Genomic DNA, 20927 nt, shown 5'->3' with positions numbered 1-20927 from the left:
AATGCATTTCATTATAGTCATTTAGCAATTCAGTAATAATAGTAATAATTTAGTAATAATTTAGTAAAAGTCATTATAGTAATTTTATGGTGATCTTGTAACGTCTAATTAAAAAAAAACTTTTAAATAAGCGACTCCACGTGCAAGGGAGGACGGCATTTTTGGTTTTGTGTGTCATTTAAGCTGTTACCTTTTTTTTTAAGACTCAAATAGAGTATTTTGCTTAAAGGTAACCTTCAACCCACCGTTTTTTTGGGGGTTTTTTTTGGAGTCCAAAAGGTTTTATTGCGTGCAGAAATGTCATTTCTCTGCAGTTGTTCATTGATAAAAAACAAAATTGCAACACATTTTATTTCTACATAGCATGATGGTAAAAAAAATACAATTATATGTCGTGTTAATTCCTTTTAAATTTCAATTTCTAAAGGGTTGTGTTGCTCCTAGTTTTCTTTGCTTTAGGTGGTAAAGGTTGCCGACCGCTGGTTTAAACAATTAGAAAAATAGTAATTAGTTTTGTAAACAAATAGGCGTCATTTAAAACCATTTCAACATTAATACCAACTGACAAATGCATTAAAAAAACAGAACAGATAGTTTCCTAAAAATCTCAATATGTATCATGGAAATCTTCCCGCGTCTTAGAACGGGGTCAAAGTGCGCGATCGAAAAGCTTAAACCAAAGAAATCAGTGACATTTTAATGAAAAAAGGCATTTCTATCACTTCACAAAACATTTCTTCATGGCAAACTGTATATGAACGCCCAGAAAGCAGATTTGAAAATTGATTCTAAAAACAAGGGTTTGGTTTGAAGGACGGCTCAAGGTCACAAGCACCTTGGACTCAAAGAATAAAACACAATAAGTTACGTGAACTAACGTGAACCAGAGCTCAACGTGCATCTCGTTTTGTACTCGAAATGTCTTTTACAACACATTTCCCGACACTCCCTCCACGATTTTGCTACGAAACTCACGAAATCACCGTCCAAAAATTCCCTGACCAATCAGGTGCGGCCATAAATGTGACAATGCACATATCATTAGTATCAAATTATTCTTATTAAACTCATCTTCATGGAGGATATGTTTTGAAAGGGGCTTCAAAAATGGAAGTCTATAAATGGATGATTTCTTTCCGTGTCCTCAGTCAGATGTTTGGGAAAAAAAAGCCTCCGTCTTCTAGTGATCTTTATTTAAAATTCCTCCACCATCAAGTCCTGCCTCCTCGGCTGCGACGGGTCTCCGAGTCCCCGAGGTTAGATTGTTAATTTCATCCTCTGTTTGGCCATCAGAGCACCGATGTCACACTTTTGACCTCCATTAACCTGCACTTTGCTCAGAGTCCATAGAAGATGTGGTTTTTATGAAACGCAGCCGGGGAGCTTTTTGATATCGAATGACAAAAGAAGTTTCCGCGTCTGCGCTCACCTTTGTATTCCTTTTGTTTATTGTGTCGAGATGTAAACACCTCGGTGTGCTTTACCACCCTATTTTTACCCTCTTTGTTTAATATTCGCGAGTAAATCTTGCAACGGCGGCCGTTCGTGATGCGCTAATATTCCCGTTGTTGCAGCGATGCTGTTAAAAACGCAGTATAAAATCATGTTTATTTCATGAAGAGTAGTTTGACCTTTGACCCCCGCTCGTCCGCCTGGGGGCGACACGTTGTTATTATACGTGGATCCAAAAAGTATAAAACCTTTACCAGATGGACGTTTTTATTCAGACTTTACGAATACAATAAGGTTAGCGTTTTGGCATGAGCATCAGATCCTTTTAGATTAACTATGTGGTGTGGATTTTTTATTTTTTTTTGTGTTTGTACCTGTCATTGATGTCGAGAAAAACAAAATAAAAATTGAGTTTAAAAAAAAAAAAAAAAAATAGCTGATATTTTCACTATATGAAGCCAAAATGCTGTGTTGATGCCTGTTTGATCGATCGAAATTCTCCAGCCGATCTTTTCATCTTTTTATTCAAAGACATTTTCAGATCACGTGGGTGTATTTATTTTCTATTTAATCTTTATTTAACCAGGAAAAAAGTCCTGTTGAGATTAAAAACCTCTTTCAAGGGAGTCCTGGCCAAGAGGCAGCAATAAGTTACAAACAGAACAATATTACAGTTAAAAGAAGCAATTATTATTATTATTATTCACAATTATTGCTGATATATAACGATTTAACTGTATCACTCTTTCTTTTACCTCCTGATAATTCCCTATTATTATTATTATTATTATTATTATTTAGATACTGTTTTTCCAACATTTTTCTTTTGAAATGTTTGGAGACATTTTTAGTTTTCAATCTTAGGCTAATTTTAAAGTGTTTTATCAACTGAAACATAAAGGTTTATATTTCACAATATTTTCCCAGACATGATATATTGCAATCGCTTTTGTAAATGTTTTTTTTTTTTTCCTTCCTTATTTGATGAGAAGCCTTTCTCTTGTCAGAGTAAACTTAGTGGATCTCCATATGGTCGATAAATAAAAATGAATTCATAACTTTAAGCTCCATCCGCTCATGTTTTTTCATGTCAAGTAACAAAATAGCTGTCATTTCGATGACATATTTTCATGATTTTATTGAAAATGAATGTGAAAGAAGATGCTAAATGCAGGATAGGGTTCAATCATTTTTAGAAAAAAGTATTTCTTTGAATATTTCTCAGTGAAGGAGTCTCATATATTGCCACACTTTGAGAAATAGTCAAAGAAATATATATTTTTTAATGACTTAAATTGTAAATAAAGTACAATGTGTGGTCATCTCATATTACCACACTTTGATAAATACTCAAATAAATACATACTTTATCTTAAAATAACAAGAGATAACTACATTGTTGTGCATTTTACGAATGTGTTTACCGAGTCTAAACATGTAACAGGAATGATTCGTCGTTATTTTACGAAAACGGTGAGAACAATGATAATATTTGTCTATTTGTTTTTCATTTTTCCACTCCAGGCATCAAAATGCTGCCGTTTCCCAGAATTATAAAAACGCTCGTCGTCGTGATGCTCGGCAGCATCACGTCGCAAGTTTCCCACAGGAATCCTCAGACGTGTGATTTTTATGCTATTAAAGCCTCACAGTGAACGTAAAAGCTTTTAATGTTAACAGAGAAACCCAATTTAGCCCAGAATGAAAGGTCAGGCATTGCAATTCATTTTCCTCCTTTCAGAAAATGGGATTTCACACCTTCTGTCGAGAAATGGGATGAATTCAAGCACATAAATAAGCCGATCATGTCTCTCCTCAGGAGCCGGAGGTTGGTCTCCTCTTCACTCCGACCGCTATCAGTGGCTGGAAGTCGACCTGGGCGAGCCGTGCACGCTCACGAGCGTGGCGACGCAGGGTCGGTACGGAAGCTCCGATTGGTTGACGTCGTACCTGCTGATGTTCAGCGACACGGGACACAACTGGAGACAGTACAGACGAGAGGACAGCATCGGGGTGAGTCCGTCACGTACCAACGCCAGGACGCCAGGCCCAATGTCCAAAATCGAAATATTCTATAAAGAGCGAAAGGTCAGAATTAAAGGGGAACCTCAAGAAAATCGTATCAGTAAAATGCTCTTAATGTTTAAAATGCGATGGTCTTGCAGTCCTCAAGTTAGCAACTTTAACGGGTGCTTTTGGAAAGTTCAAGTGTAGTTTGTCGATCGTCAAAAAAATCTTCCAACCCGATGGTCCAAAAACTCTGGTTTCAAATACAATAACAAAGCTAAAATATATGAAAAAAAAGAACAGCTTATTGACACTATTATTTTGATGAATAATATGTTGAAAATCATGAATCATCACTAATTTTGTGTATGTTCTGTTCTTTCTGTTTTTACTTGTGAAGCGTCTTTGAGTGTCATGAAAAGCGCGATAAAAATCCCATGTATTATTATTATTATTATTATTATTAATTTTAAGCTTTCTTTGAGATTTGCAATTAATTGATAGTCATTAATTTGTACGCTGCTCCAAAAAATATAGGGAACACTAAAATAACCCATCCTAGATCTGAATGAATGAAATATTCTGGTTAAATACTTTGTTCTTTACATGGTTGAATGGGCTGATAATAAAATGACACCAAAATAATGAATGGAAATCAAACGTATGAACTCAGGGAGGTTCATATTTGGATTAAAGTGTGAAAACGTTCATGTAACGTCCTTAAAATAAGTCCAAATGAATTCCTAAGCGGACACTTTGATTTCACACACTTGGAGTTACTTTGTTGTTGTTTAACTGTTGCCTTTATTTTTGTAAGAAATAGACTTTATGACAAGTCAACAGACAATACATTTAAATTTTGCATCCCCTCATTTGAGCAATGAGGCTCAAACGTGCACGTAGTGAATGTAAAGAATACAAAACCTCTCAGACAAGAAGTTTCTCCCTTTAAGTCGTGAAGGTTAAAGTTGTTCTGTGAAATGGAGGCCATTAATGCTTGGCATTTCTGAGGGAAACCCAGTGAATGATAAATGTCCGATCCTGTGGCGACTTGCTCTTTTGATTGGTTGGACAAAAAAAAAAAAAAAATGTTAAAGGTGGGAGCAGGTTAGGGGGCGACGGCAGAAATATTATATTCTATCCACAGCGGGATGAAACACGTATATATAATGATGCAAAAACGATAGCTACCTATAGGACTGACACCCAACAGTAGGCCACATCCGGCCCGCTAAAATATGTGTTTTCAATCAGTATTGAATTTAGAAACTCCAATTTTTTCCTTTTGTTGAATTTTGTATGGATGATTCCGTCCAAAAAATAATGCACATTTTTTACATTATACATATGACATGATTAACGTACAGCGATCCCTCGCTATAACACGGTTTTCTTTTCACGCTTTCGCTACTTCACGGATTAGCATCGTGCATTGTGTTCTGCTTTCTGATTGGCTAAAAAGTCACTCCGCTTCTTCTCTACCTGTGCGTCAATAACGTTGCAGTTTAATATGTACACGTACGTAAAACAGCTTGACAAATTTACATGACGTACGTGCAAATTCTCTTGCAATTTCCAGTTTCTCTAAAACCCATAATGTTGACAAAACGCTCAAAAGGGCCCAAAAGGCAGAGGAAGATGCTATCTATGGCAGATAAAGTTAAACTTCTGGACATGCTAAGGGAAGCTAAAAGCTATGCTATCTATGGCAGATAAAGTTAAACTTCTGGACATGCTAAGGGAAGCTAAAAGCTATGCTATCTATGGCAGATAAAGTTAAACTTCTGGACATGCTAAGGGAAGCTAAAAGCTATGCGGCTGTAGGTCGGCGTTACGGAATGAATGAATCTTCCGTTCGTTCCATAAAGAAGGAAGAAAAAAACATAAGGACGACAGCAGAGATAAGTTTTAATAAGGATGCAAAAAGGGTTGCAACTGTCCGCAATTTTTTTCATAATCATTTTTAATTTTCTCCCGTTTAATCCAATTACTGGGGCCGCGGTGGGCGGAGCTAATCTCTGCAATTTAAAGCCTTCTGTTCACATTGATGATTAAAATTATTATTTGACAGTATAGAAGTTATTTGTTGAAAAAATGTTTCTAAAGTACAGTACTTTTATTTGTGAAACAAATGATTGAGCCTGTAAAATGGTTTGTTCTTTCTTTTCAATGTATAACAGAGTATTTAATTGTAGAATAATAATAAAAAAAAAAAAAAGTTTCTACTTCACGGATTTTGCCTATCAGGGGTTCTTTTTGGAACGTAACCCCCGCTAAAAACAAGGGTTTACTATATATTTATATGATCGTTCATGATTTTAAAGTTGAAATAAAATGCCGAAAAATTTCAATATTTAAATCGCTATTTTCATTTTGTTCAATTTACATGATACCGCGTTGGCCCGCTCATAAAAATTAAGAAATGTGCAGAAAAGCAGCAGAAGAAAACTTAGCGGCTTAGCAACGTAGCGGTCAGAGTTTAAGCCTTTATCGTCAGCACAGGAAACCGGGTGGGAAGGCAGTGAAGCTCGAAGCATCGGAAGCCGGTGTAAACAGTGCGACATGGAGAAGATGGGAAGGTCCATGTAGGTCCACTACGTTCTCCGAAAAAGATGCCATCCGGAGGAGTTCGGTGACCCAACGGTGGAAGTTTAAGACGGAATACGACAATTCAAGCTTTAAGGAAGAGTCGACGCCGGCTCCGATTGGTCGGTAAACTCTGGTGCCGGGTATCTCACAGATGAAGACGGGAGGACAAAGACATTTTATTAAAACGGCAACGGCAAAACGAAGCCCGGGAGGAGTTGGGGGATGAACGGGATGCCGAGAAGGGAAGGAGAAACTCTGGCGAGTCGGAAAGATCGAGACGGGAAGGATCTAAAGTCGGGATCGGCCATTAAGCATACCGATGGAAATGTGCTTACAAAAGACGAGACTGTAAAAATTGAAAGGGCGCTTTGAAGAAAATGAGAAGGGGGAGAAGTTTGACCACTGCCAGGAAGGATCATTAAGGTTGATGCCGGAGCAGCTTTGAAGAGAATAAAAAAACGGAAAGTTCGTCCTAATGACGAACCCGTGGACGGACGCCGACGTCTCGGAGAAACGGCACTGGAGTTTCTGACGAGATGGTTTAACGCTCTCCTTGAGAGGGCGAGGAAGCCTGAGGAATGGAGGAAAAGTGGGAGTTTCAGGAGCAAAGGTTGAGGTTGAAAGGTGAAGGTGTGAAGCTAATGATCCACACAATTAATCTCTGGGAAAGAGCGGTGGAAGCATTAATAAGAAAAGTGTTTATTTCTGAGCAGTGAAATGATGTCATGCTAAGGAAGAGCACGACGGATGCTACGTAAGCCGCTATTTTTTGAACGCTGCGCCTTAAACGACGATGCAGCTTCGAGCTTCACGACGCTAAAACATTTAGCGTCGCCGCATCGGAACGATGAAATGAGCGTGAAATTCTGACGCCGTTCGATTCTGACACCGAACAAGACGACTTTTATGGTTTTTAGCGCGCAGGAGGAAGACCTAGGTAGACATTTGTTATTCGTCTTTTTCATCAGCGGTGTTACAGACGCTGTTTGGGGTGAAAAAGAAAAAACAGTTCCGGTTTGAATTTGAAGCCGGTGCGGATTATACTCAGGTGCTGAAAAATACGTTACCGGGACGTCAGAAGGCGCTGCAGCGTTTGCTTTTCGATTTAGCGCAAGACCGAGGTGATGGACCGGGATTGTTGCTCCAGCATGCAGAAGAAGTAGCTTAGATCGGACTCGTATGCAACTTTATTAGCAACTTCCTCGTAACATCACGACAGCAACATAACATGAGTGTAAAGGAGGCTTGTTGAGCCGCATTTTGTAATAAACGTCCAAAATGTAATAAACTTTTCATTTCATTCTGTAATAAAGACGCATTTTGTAATAAACGTCCAAAATGTAATAACCTTTTCATTTCATTCTGTAATAAAGACGCATTTTGTAATAAACTGCCCCAACGCATTTTGTAATCAATTTTGCCGCGTTATGTAATAAGTTATACCGTTTTGAGAAGATTATTACAAAATGCATTTGCAACTTTTTTATTCTCTAGGAAATGTAATAACATGGAATTTTTGGAATATTCTCTGTTAATGCAACCTTTGAATAGTGTACTGATAGTAATTGCTAAGTGCTGCTACTAGGCTAATACAGTGATACTGATAATAGGCCTCGCTTTTACAAATAGTTTTAAGTAAAATAAATCACAATTAACAAACAAATAAACTATGCTTTAGAATTATTACATAATGCACCATGTTATTACATTTCCGAGAGAATAAAAAAGTTGCAATATACAACTTTACAATATACAAAAATGCAACTTTTTTATTCTCTAGGAAATGTAATAACATGGTGCATTATGTAATAACAATCCTAAAGCATAGTTTATTTGTTTAATTGTATTTTATTTTACTTTAAAGTATTCATAAAAGCAAGGTCTATTATTAGTATCAGTGTATTAGCCTAGTAGCAGTACTTAGCAATTACTATCAGTGCACTATTCAAAGGTTGCATTAACAGAGAATATTCTATAAATTCCATGTTTCACCTGCTTACATCTAAATACCGTAATTTCCGGACTATTGAGCGCACCTCAATATAAGCCGCACCGGCTAGCTGTTAGCCGCTAGCCGATCGCTAACTCGGGCTTCCTCCTGCGCACTAAAACCGTCAAAGTCGTCTTCTTTGGTGTCGGACTCAGAATTTCCCGGTCATTTCATCGGTCCGATGTGACGAGGATAAACGTTTCAGCGGCGTGAAGCTGGTTCGCGTCCCCCCACCCAAAAAAAGTCCATATATTAGACCTGAAGAGAGCCGGTACCACGGTCTCAAAGAAAACCATAAGTATCACAACAAACGTCCAGCCCCCGCTGAGGTTTGATGACCAACTGGATGATCCAGAGGAGGAATGGAAAAAGGTCATGTGGTTTGATGAGACAAGAAAAGAGCTTTTTTGGTCTAAACTTCACTGTTCAGAAGAAGAAGAAGGATGAGTACAAGTCCATCTTTCTTTGGAGATGCTTTTCTGCAAAGGGGACGGGACGATTGCAATGTATTGAGGGGAGGATGCAGGAGGCCACGAATCGCAAGATCTTGGACAACAACCTCCTTCCCTCAGTAGGAACCTGGCAGATGAGTCCAGAATGACCACGACCCCAAACACAACCAGGGCAACTAAGGTCAGAAGCATCTGGAGGTCCTGGAGTGGCCTAGACAGTCTCCAGACTTGAACCTAAGAGAAAATCTCTGGTGGGAGCTGAAAGCGACTGCCTGGAAACCTGAAGGATCTGGAGAAGATCTGTATGGAGGAGTGGGCGTCCAGAATCCCTGCTGCAGTGCAAACCTGCTCAAGACCTGCAGGAAACGTCTGATCTCTTTGCCAACAAGGGTTTCTGAGAGAGATGAGGCGCAGGATGAAATCCAGCCGTCCTGCTGATGTTCTCCAGGATGGTGGAGGCTTCAGCTGAAGGCCATGATTATCTTGTCCGAAACGACATTGGTTTAGCGTCTTTAAACGGTTCCAGTCTCAGCTTCATGTTTCCAACAGTAACACAAAGAAAATTCAGTTACAAATGTGATATAATTGTTTTTCTATTTATAATGTTCTATTATAAAATTTACATATTGTAATTCTCATCCATCAAAAATGACACTTCCCTTTAGCACAAAAGTTGCCTTTCTGTTTTTTTTTTTTTTTTCAAGTATTATTTATCCTGCTTCTGTTCTGAAACTGCCACTGTGATTTTTTTTCTTTTAATTTTCTTTTTTTATTAATCATTTCGAGTAAACTGCTTTTCTCTTGGTTTGATTAATTCCAGTCATTTCCAGGGAACAGCAATGCCGACAGCGTGGTTCAGTACAAGCTGCAGCCGTCGGTCGTCGCTCGTTTCCTCCGTCTCCTCCCTCTGGACTGGAATCCCAGCGGGCGGATCGGACTCCGGCTGGAGACGTATGGATGTCCTTACAGTGAGTCTGCGCTTCTGGTGAAGTTTCAGTTTTACAATGCTGACATTTTATCTGTGAAAACATTGGCTTATTCAATGCTGCTGGAGCTAGGAAGTAAAACGCAATCGCTCAGAGTCAGTCTTCTTCTTCTTCTTTCGGCTTTTCCCTTCAGGTGTCGCCACAGCGAGTCAACTTTCTCCATCTAACCCTATTCTCTGGATCCTCCTCTCTCACACCAACTACCTTCATATCTTCTCTCACGACATCCATAAATCTTCTCTTTGGTCTTCCTCCAGACCTCATGCCTGGCAGCTTCACCTTCAGCAACCTTCTACCCAGATCTTCACCATGGTTTGGACATGAACACTCCTTTGTTCATGTCCAAAACATCTCAATCATCACTTTGTCTCGGTCATACATGTCCTGCACCCCTGTGACAGATTCTTCTTCTTCTTTCGGCTTTTCCCTTCAGGTGTCGCCACAGCGAGTCAACTTTCTCCATCTAACCCTATTCTCTGGATCCTCCTCTCTCACACCAACTACCTTCATATCCTCTCTCACTACGTCCATAAATCTTCTCTTTGGTCTTCCTCCAGACTACTTGCCTGGCAGCTTCACCTTCAGCAACCTTCTACCCAGATCTTCACCATGGTTTGGACATGAACACTCCTTTGTTCATGTCCAAAACATCTCAATCATCACTTTGTCTCGGTCATACATGTCCTGCACCCCTGTGACAGATTCTTCCTCTTCTTTCGGCTTTTCCCTTCAGGTGTCGCCACAGCGAATCAACCGTCTCCATCCAACCCTATTCTCTGGATCCTCCTCTCTCACACCAACTACCTTCATATCTTCTCTCACTACGTCCATAAATCTTCTCTTTGGTCTTCCTCCAGATCTCTTGCCTGGCAGCTCCAATTCCAGCATCCGTCTACCAATATATTCTCTATCCCTCCTCTGTCCATGACCCAACCATCTCAGTCTGGCTTCTCTGACCTTCTCTCCAAAACATCTAACATGTGCTGTTCCTCTGATTCACTCATTCCTGATCCTATCCATCCTGGTCACTCCCAAAGAGAACCTCAACATCTTCATCACTGCAACCTCGAGTTCTGCCTGCTGTCTTTTGGTCATTGGAACAGTTTCTAGTCCAAACATCATCGCTGGTCTCACCACTGTCTTGTACACCTTTCCTTTTATTCTGGCTGAAAGTCTTCTATCACATAGTACCCCTGACACTTTTCTCCACCCATTCCAACCTGCTTGGACCGTCTCTTCACCTCTTCTCCACACTCTCCTACGCTCTGGACTGTTGACCCTTAAGTACCTGAAATCCTCCAGCTTCTTGATCTCCGCTCCCTGTAGCCTCACCGTTCCACTTGAGTTCCTCTCATTCACACACATATATTCTGTCTTGCTGTGACTAACTTTCATTTCTCTCCTTTCCAAATCATACCTCCACCTTTCTAGATGTTCCTCTACCTGTTGTCTGCTCTCACTACAGATCGCAATGTCATCCGCAAACATCACGGTCCATGGGGATTCCTGTCTAACCTCATCTGTCAGCCTGTCCATCAGCCTTTTTCATGAATATACATTTAAAATCGTGAGCAACTAATGACGATATGCTATCCGGTCTGAGAATCGCCATCAGAAAACAAACATCTGGAAAGAATGGCTTTGTTCGATTCCTTTTCCGATTATAATGAGCGCGGCAAACAAATATTTGCGGTGGCGTGTCACTCGGGTCGCGCCTAAAGGCGCTAAATTTACCATCTCCAGGATTTCTTTCTCCACAAATGTGATGTTGGAAAGCTCTGCGAGATGATGATGCTCATTTTGTGGGTAGGACTTGGAGATGTACAAATACAAACCCTTGTTTTAAAAGCTTTGGAAAACCTCCGTCTGTTGTTTAATGATGATTTAAATCGCCCCGCTTCCCTCGCTGTCCGCTCTGGCACATACGATGACACTTCCCGCGCCCACGAAAACACTTCACGGGATTTAATGTGACTTACTGCGCTCTTCACAACCACCATGAATACAATGTATATCGCATCTCAGGAAATAAACTTAAATAACACACCGACCATTATTTATATTCCCGTGAGTCATTCCCCGCGTCCCAGGAGAGGGCGATTTCTACTTGACATTTTCGGTTTTCTACTTGACATTTTAGGTTTCTGTTGAAAATGGATTAACATGTAACACAATGAGAGTTCCTTCTCTCAATAGCAAAATTGTGATTTGATTTGGCGATTATGCGTTTTGTATCAACAGTACGTATTCTCTTATGTTCTTGAACCTCTTTCTACTTTGCATTTAGATTCCGCCGCTAACCGACCGCGGCAGATATTCTCAAGACTGTCTTTTGACAGCACTTCAGCTTGTGATCAATAGTTGATTTAAACAGGGCCATCATGTTCAGTGGTCTAGCATATATATCGGAGACTGACGTGTAATGAGCTTCACTCAATATGAAGAGGACGTCTTCACTGGTGCATCACATTGTTCTTTGTTCTGTAATCAGCAAGAAATGTACTGGCCTGTGCAATAAGAGCATTAGTGGAAGCAAAGTGGCTGTGAGATGATGTGAGTCTGAGCGCTGGGGAGGCAAAACTTGCAGAGTTGGAAAAAAATTAAGCGCTATTGCTACAAGTTTTTAATGACTTGTGTAACTCCCCCCCCCCCCCCACACACACACACACACACATGCACGACATAATTTACTTTAACTGAAATGAGCATTTAGTTCATGGCCAGCTATTATCAACATTTTGAAAAAAAAAAACATACTGTATTTCCATGTGTGTATATGTATGTATATATGTATATATATGTGTGTGTGTGTGTATATGTTTGTATATATGTATATGTATGTATATGTATGTGCGTGAGTATATGTATGTATGTATATATGTATATGTATATATATGTATATATATATATATGTGTGTGTGTATGTATATCTATATATATGTGTGTGTGTGTGTATATGCATGTATGTATATGTATACATGTATATACGTGTGTTTGTGTATATGTATGTATATATATATGTGCGTGTGTGTATATGTATGTATGTATGTATTAATGTGTGCGTGTGTGTATGTATATATGTATAAGATAAGAACAATTTTATTTATCCCGAAGGAAATTGTTGAGCCAGAGTTTCAAGCAAAAACATATCAATAATAGATAATAGTAGGAAGGAGGGAGAATAAGAAATACAATAAAATATAAATTGTCAAGGTTAAGGCTATCAAGTGTATTAAGGTCTTAAGTACATACAAGTATATATATATATGTGTGTATATGCATGTATGTATATGTATATATGTGTGTGTGTGTGTATATATATATATGTGTGTGTGTGTATATGCATTTATGTAAATGTATACATGTATATATGTGTGTGTGTGTGTGTGTGTGTAAATATACATGTGCATATATATGTATTCTTGTTTCTCAGATACTTGTATTGAGGGATCCAGACAGTGGACGTAATGTCAGTGTGATTGTATTGAATTGGAAACTTAATTTGTAGTAATATGGGTATTATTTGTAATATCATTAATACGAATGAACTCATGGATTTTGTTAATGAGGGCTGTTTTGGCGATTCGTTTCCATGTAAAAGACTTCAACTGTTTCTTTTTTTTTGTTAAAAACGGTCCTCACTGCTGTCTGTCCATTGGTTTCCAGCCTCGGACGTGGTGAGTTTCGACGGCGGTCGGAGCAGCAGCCTGACGTACAAGCTGAGTCCTGGCTCGCAGCAGACGTCCAGAGACTTCGTCTCCCTTAAGTTTAAAACCATGAGGAATTCCGGGACCCTGCTGCTCGTAGAAGGACACCAAGGACCGGGTCTCAGTCTGGAGTTGGACCGAGGAAAACTACAGCTGCGGCTCAGAGACGGTAGGAAGCAACAATCAATGCTGTCGTTTAACAGCATCTTAGACCCTCATTGATCCTCTGATGTTTTATTTACTGTCAACATAAAAAAAAAAAAGCCCGTTTTGATTCTGACAGGCTTTTCGAGTTGGCATCTACCATCGTTTTTTTTTTTTTTCTTTTTTTTGAGTTTGGGTTCTAACTAGTATCCAAAAATAGGAACTAGGTTAACAGAACCCATCAGCCATAAAAGATGGACATTGTTCAAGCGTGATACCAATATGTCTAACCATCTGGTTGCTGTACGGATGTTGTCAGAACGGTTTCCTGGACGCTGGCAAAGTATCAGACATGTTTCAAGTGGGCACCGGCCACTGCCACCGCTGTCCTTTGTCACCCGTCTTGTTTGTTATTTTCACAGATGGGATATTTAGGCGCAGTTACGGAGATGAGCTTTGCCGGTATGGAAACATCAGGATTCACACTCTGCTTTTTGGCATGTGATGTGGTTCTGTTGGCAATGCTGGCAAACGACTTCCGACTGGCATCGGAGCCATGCAAACATACCTTCCAGTTTGGCAGACAATGTAAAGAACTTCCGGTGTCTTGGAGTCTTGTTTTCAAGTGAGTGCAGAATTGAGCAAGAGTCGGTTTTGTGGCCGCAGGCACCGCATCGGTCGGCCGTGGAGAAGAAGTAGCCGAGCCAAAGGGCAAAGCTTTCAATTTACCATTCCGTCTATCTCCGTACTCTGACCGACGGCAATGAACTCTGGGTCGTGACTGAAAAAATGATGCCCCGGATACAGGCGGCCAAAATGACCTCCCTCCGCAAGGTGGTACCGACATCTGAGGCGTACTGGAAGGCGAGCTGCTGTCAAAAGGAGTCAGTGGAGGTAGTATGGACATTTGATAAGAATGCCTCCTGACCCGTGCTGTACCAATCTTGAAAGTGTCCCCATGGTTGACCCAGAACATGCTGACGGGATTACATAAACCCTGGGAGTGTCTAGTACATTCCAGTCATTTGGCAGACGCTTTTATCCAAAGTGACTTACAAGAAGTGCAGTTCAGTCACAGAAGATCCGAAGTACCAGCAGTTGGAAGTCAGAAGTGACCACTCAGCCAAATAGCCATCTCAGAACCATATAAATACATACATTCATTTCATTGTTAATTTTTTTTTTTTTGGGGTTGGAGGCTTAGTGCGATTAGTAGGGTAGTGCTTGGTGAAGAGGTATGTTTTCAGCTCACGGCAAAAGATGGGCAGCGACCCCGCTGTGCTGACCTTTTTCGGGAGTTCGTTCCACCACAGAGGAGCCGAGACCGGTTGGATCGGCGGCCAGGGAGTGATGGGGTGGACGGTTGCCAAGAGGCGGCAGATCAGAAGGGACGGGGCGGGACATGTAGCTCGACCATATCCTGTTAGATAAGACGGGGCCGTCCCATTCACCGCCCGGTAGACGAGCACCAGGGACTTGAACTTGATGCTGGCAGCTACCAGGAGCCGGTGTAGGGACATAAGAAGGGGAGTTGTGTTGGAGAATTTGGGACGGTTGAACACCAGAGGCCTGATGGTCACCGCTGGGGCACCGGCAAAGAGGGAGTTGCAGTCGTTCAATCGAGAGACGACTAGAGCCTGGATGAGTATCTGGGCCGTATCCTCCGCGAGGAATCTGCGGATCTTCCTGATGTTGTAGAGGAGGAATCTGCAGGAACGTCCAACCGCTGGGACGTTCACTGAGAACGAAAGTTGGTTGTCTCGGACCAGACCCAGTTTTGTTGGCCTTACCACGGTGTCTTCAATGGTGACGGTTGGGTTTCTGTGCGGACAACCTTTCCCCGGGAGAAAGATCAGCGACTCATTCTAGCACAGGAAGTGATAGGAGTGGCTGGGAACAGGGACATCTAGACCTCCTAGGTTTGCTGGGACCTAAACAGAACCCCAATGAGGGGTTTGGAAGTCAGTGGAGGGACTCGGTCATCCAGGTCACGGTGAATTCTTGGCGAAACCTTGCAACCGGACTTGATTTCGTCACTTGAAGAGGCTTCAGCCTCATCCCAGAGGCTTCTTCACTTCCAGTGACCTGTGGGGAGTTTTCCAATAGCAGCAGGGTTTTTGGAAGGTCTAGATGATGGTGGATTGATGTGTGCATGGAAGAGTTGATCTGAAGAAACTGATCTGAAGTTGGTCGTCTCCACAGGTCATGGGTTGGCAACCCGCGGCTCCTTGTGGCTTTTGAAAATAATGAGTATTTAATTAAAATGTATTACATTTTACTTTGATCATTTTTTTTTATAAATGTCACAATTATGGCGATCTTGGAACTGCTGAATAAAACGTGTTGAAATATTTTTGTGCACGTGCCGGTAAAAGGAGGGCGGCGCTGTTGATTGGCTGCCGATGGATAATTTAAGTTTTGCTTTTTTATTTTTTTGTCATAAATACAAAAAGGAGTATTTTGCTTAAACCGCCTCTTTTTTCAGAGTTTAAAATGTTTAGTTGCGTGAGGAAATGTCATTTCTCTGTAGTTGTTCATTGATTTATTAAAAAAAAAAAAAAAAGGCACATTTTATTAATACGTAGCATAAAGGCAAAAATTAAAAAAGAAAACATTGTACGCCGTTTTAATTCTTTTTAAATTTCAAAAGGGTCGTTTGGCCCCCGGTGGTTGAATAAATGCAATGAACAAGATCTCAATTTTCTGAAGGTTAAGCTGACATATGACCACATTTTTATCTACTTTACTTCTTGCTTTTTCTTCTCGACAAACCGCTGCGGTCAAGAAGTGATGAAGGTGTCGGCATTGGAGATACAGTGCATGATTTTTTATTTTTTTGTGATAAATACAAAAAGGACTCGAATAGACAAAGTATTTTGCTTAAACCGCCTTTTTTTTCCAGAGTTTAAAATGTTTAGTTGCGTGAGGAAATGTCATTTCTCTGTAGTTGTTCATTGATTTAAAAAAAAAAAAAAAAGCACATTTTACTAATACATAGCATAAAGGCTAAAAAAAAAAAAAAAAAACGCCATTTTAATTCTTTTTAAAATTCAAAAGGGTCATTTGACTCCTGGTGTTTGAATAAATGCAACACAAAAGATCTAATTTTTCTGAAGGTTAAGCTCACATATGACCACATTTTTATCTACTTTACTTCTTTCTTGCTTTTTCTTCTCGACAAACGGCTGCGGTCAAGAAGTGATGAAGGTGTCGGCATTCTCGATACAGCGCATGATTTTTTATTCTTTATTTGAAAAGACCCAGACGTCTTGTGAGCGTCCGTATCACCGCTTCCCTTAAATCGGACATGAATCGCAAACGCCGGCGGCGCCGCCTCACCTTGAGGTCTCCCGTTCGCGTCCGGTGTTTCCGTCGATGGAATTCGGCCACATCTTAGCGGGAGCAAATTTACCGAGAGCAAATCTGTGGTTTGAAAGGAGAACGGAGGTCGGGAGGACGGAATATGAAAAACAACAAGCCGTCTTTTGTCCTTTACTTTCATCGTCATCTGTTTTCGTCCCTCTGTTTTCTTGGATTCGTCTTTGTTTTTTTTTTGTTCTTTGCTTTTTCCTCCGTCTCCATTGTAATTGCTGTTATTTTTTTTTCCCTCCCCTCTGATGTCTCAGTCTTTTTCATTTCCACATATCAGAAGAGAAGAATTACCGCTTTACCAGCTGTCTCCTCTCTTTGCCCGTCTCCGCTCCTCACATGAACCATTTAGATTTTCCTCCTCCTTCTTATTGTGTATCCTGGGCTCGGATGCTCCGCTTGCGCTTTATGTCGAAAAACAGCCGTGGGCCTTTTTTTTCAGTTCAACGGTCTTCAACGGATCTTCCACTTTGTTCCCATTCTCTGTGCCGGATACGTATTGTGTTTTTTTTTTTTTTTTAGGTCATATCATGTGTATCATGTATCCGGGTCGACAAATGGGTCCAGGGAAACACATGTTGTCATTGTTTTAAGATCAGATAAGATAAGATAAGAACAACTTTATTAATCCCGAAGGAAATTGTTGTGCCAGAGTTACAGAAAATATAATAGTAATAAATAATAAAAAGAAAAAGGCAGAATTAGAATTATAAATAAACTATAAACTATAAAGTGTCTCAGTGAAACTATAAAGTGTCTTAGTAAACAAGTGAGGTAAGGAGTGCACAATAGTATGATAAAAGGAAAAATTGTAGTGTAGCTGTTATAAAATGAAATATTGCACAGTTCAATATTGCACAGTTTCAAGCCAGGTGTATTATAATTATTATGTATTTTTTGTTTGCATTGTGTTTTTATTAAGAAAAACACAATTACTTCAACTGCCCGGACCTGCAGATTTGTGCTGTACAACATTCAGAAAATCAGACCCCACCTGACCCAACAGTCGGCACAGCTATTGGTTCAGGCCATGTTCATCTCCCGCCTGGACGACTGCGATTCCCTCCTCGCTGGACGACCTGCTCGTGCAATAAAACCTCTGCAGATGGTACAGAATGCTGCGGCACGGTTGGTATTCACTCAACCCAAAAGGGCTCATGTTACACCTCTGATCGTCCAGTAGCTGCCAGGATCAAGCACCAGGTCCTGACCCTGGCCTTCAAAACCACCTCAGGAACAGGTCCAGCATATCTGAACCAAATGATAAGACCTCCTCTAATACAAACCTACTAGCAGTACCTTCTGCTCGCTCTCAGCGATCTCAGGCAAAACTGTTCTCAGTTCTACTACCTCAGTGGTGGAACAAACTTCCGGAAGCAACAAGACAAGCATCATCTCTCTCAACCTTCAAGAAACAGGTAAAAACGTTTCTCTTTCAGGACTTTTTACTGCGCTGATGCCCCAGATCGGGTTAGGCAGCAAGTTAGGCTATGCAGTGTGTGTGTGTGTGTACGTTTCTGTACGTCTTTGTCAAAAAAACAAAACAAAACAAAAAAACCCTCACTAACCCAGCTTACTGTTCTGTATATTTCCTGTGCATCTTGTATTTGCAAGTGTATTTGCAGTCCTCATGTCCTCTATTGTAAGTCGCTTTGGATAAAAGCGTCTGCCAAATGTAATGTAAAGAAATATTTCCATCTTACGCCATCGGACTTAACACGCTCTTCTTCTCCTTGGAGCTTCTCCATCTGACCCTGTTCTCTGGATCCTCCTCTCTCACGCCAACTACCTTCCTATCTTCTCTCATGACGTCCACGCATCTTCTCTTTGGTCTTCCTCCAGCATCCATCTACCAGTATTTTCACTATTATGGACTCATTCCTGATCCTCTCCATCCTGGTCGCTCCCAACGAGAACCTCAGCATCTTCATCTCTGCCACCTCCAGCTCCGCCTCCTGACTTTTGGTTGTTGTCAGTGTTTGTAGATCATCTCACCAGTGTCTCCTCCAGCTTTCCTTTTCTTCTGGCTGATGTTCTTCTATCTCTTCGTACCCCTGAGACTTTTCTCCACCCGTTCCAACCTGCTTGCAACCGTCTCCTCACTTCTTTTCCACGCTCTCCTACGCTCTGGACTGCTGAGTGCTTGAAATCCTCCACCTTCTTGATCTCCACGCCTGGTTCCTCTCATTCTCAGACATAAATTCTGTCTCCTAACCTTCGTTCCTCTTCTTTCCAGAGCAAACCTCTCTAGATGTTCCTCCACCTGTTCTTTGCTCTCACTACAGATCACAGTGTCATCTGCAAACAATAATATAATGATCATTTGCACTTTGTCATTTCAAATCCTGATTCATTGTAATTGGATTGGATTTTTAAACTTTAGTCCTATAAACCCCTGCAAGAACATTGCATTTAAGCAATTTAGTGACACTCAAATAATCTTAATCTTTTTTTTTTTTTAAGACTTTTCAGTTTTGCGCCTTACATGTTCCAAGCAAACAACATTGGTTGATAATTATTTGATGGTGAGATGATAAATAAACCCCTGCATTTATACAATCTAGTGACATCCAACAAATCTCAACCTTTTTTTGTACTTTTTTTGAAGACTTCTCAATTTTCACGCCCTGCATGTTTCTTCACCTCTTTTCCGCACTGTCCGTTGCTCTGGGCTGTCGACCACAAGTACCTGAAATCCACCCACACACACACACACACACACACACACCTATATTCTGTCTTCTAACCTTCATTCCAAACCTCCACCTCTCTAGATGTTCCTCCACCTGTTCTCACTACGGATCACAATACATGTCATGTCTTTATACACTGTCGTCTTGCAGTTTGCTCACAGCTCTAGACAAAGTATGAGTTGACATTTTATCATTTTAAAGTTTACCTTTATTTATATACAGTAAACCCTTGTTTTTCACGGGGGTTACGTTCCAAAAAGAACCCGTGATAGGCAAAATCCGTGAAGTAGAAACCTTTATTTTTTTTTACAATTATTCTACAATTAAATACTCTATTATACATTGAAAAGAAAGAACAAACCATTTTACAGGCTCAATCATTTGTTTCACAAATAAAAGTACTGCACTTTAGAAACGTTTTTTCAACAAATAACTTCTGTACTGCCAAATAATAGTTTTAATCATCAATGTGAACAGAAGGCTTCAAATGGCGGAGATTAGCTCCGCCCACCGCGGCCCAAGTAATTGGATTAAACGGGAGAAAATTAAAAATGATTATGAAAAAAACTGCGGACAGTTGCAACCCTTTTTGCATCCTTATTAAAACTTCTCGCTGCTGTCGTCCCTATGTTTTTTTCTTCCTTCTTTATGGAACGAACGGAAGATTCATTCATTCCGTAATGCCGACCTACAGCCGCATAGCTTTTAGCTTCCCTTAGCATGTCCAGAAGTTTAACTTTATCTGCCATAGATAGCATAGCTTTTAGCTTCCCTTAGCATGTCCAGAAGTTTAACTTTATCTGCCATAGATAGCATCTTCCGCTGCCTTTTGGGCCCTTTTGTCGCTTCAGAGCGTTTTGTCAACATTATGGGTTTTAGAGAAAGTGGAAATCTCAAGAGAATTTGCTCGTACGTCATGTAAATTTGTCAAGCTGTTTTACGTACGTGTACATATTAAACTGCAACGTTATTGACACACAGGTTAGAGAAGAAGCGGAGTGACTTTTTAGCCAATCAGAATGCAGAACACAATGCACCATGCAAATCCGTGAAGTAGCGAAACCGTGAAAAGAAAACCGCGTTATAGCGAGGGATCACTGTACTCACCTGACATCGTCCATGTCCTTCATGACCTTTCGTCCGCCGCGAGCTAATAGCTAGCTGTGTTCACGTACAACAGTCACCGTGGCAACAGACAATGCCGAAAATGTGATCAGTCCATGTTTCTGTCCCGGCTGCTTGCATAAGCAAACCAATTGTTTGGCGTTTTTTTTTTTTTTTTTTGTTTCTATCAGCGTAAAACTTTTGAAATCCTTCATAACTGGGGGCGAGATCATCGTTAGGATGCTCAGTAAAAATTAAATATCCAAAATTCTCCAGCAAACACCAGAGTCATCCAAAATCCAAGCCAAGTTGTGTTTGCTAACCTTCCCTCGATGGGGTTTGCAGCAAGTCTTAACATCGACCTTATGAACGTCATCATCACGTATTGTTGTTTAGCATTAAGCTACAAACTTATCTTTTTATCGTTTTATCAT

The 20927-nt window shown here is 40.5% G+C and overlaps 1 protein-coding gene across 1 annotated transcript in view; it reads left to right on the top strand.

The window, feature by feature from the left end:
- Positions 1-20927, top strand: part of LOC147230051 (contactin-associated protein-like 4) — a 164498-nt gene that overhangs the window by 60652 nt on the left and 82919 nt on the right. The window contains exons 3-5 of the mRNA XM_086153174.1: positions 3272-3465; positions 9311-9458; positions 13143-13352. Coding sequence (XP_086009300.1) covers positions 3272-3465; positions 9311-9458; positions 13143-13352 — 552 coding nt within the window. The remainder of the gene's footprint in view (positions 1-3271; positions 3466-9310; positions 9459-13142; positions 13353-20927) is intronic.

The sequence above is a fragment of the Fistularia commersonii genome, chromosome 10, assembly GCF_037954325.1.
Source record: "Fistularia commersonii isolate RoL2024-O1a breed Wild chromosome 10, RoL_Fcom_v1.0, whole genome shotgun sequence".
In the NCBI taxonomy this organism is placed as follows: Eukaryota; Metazoa; Chordata; class Actinopteri; order Syngnathiformes; family Fistulariidae; genus Fistularia; species Fistularia commersonii.
The sequence above is the reverse complement of the archived record's forward strand: the minus strand, read 5'-3'. Positions and strand labels throughout refer to the sequence as shown.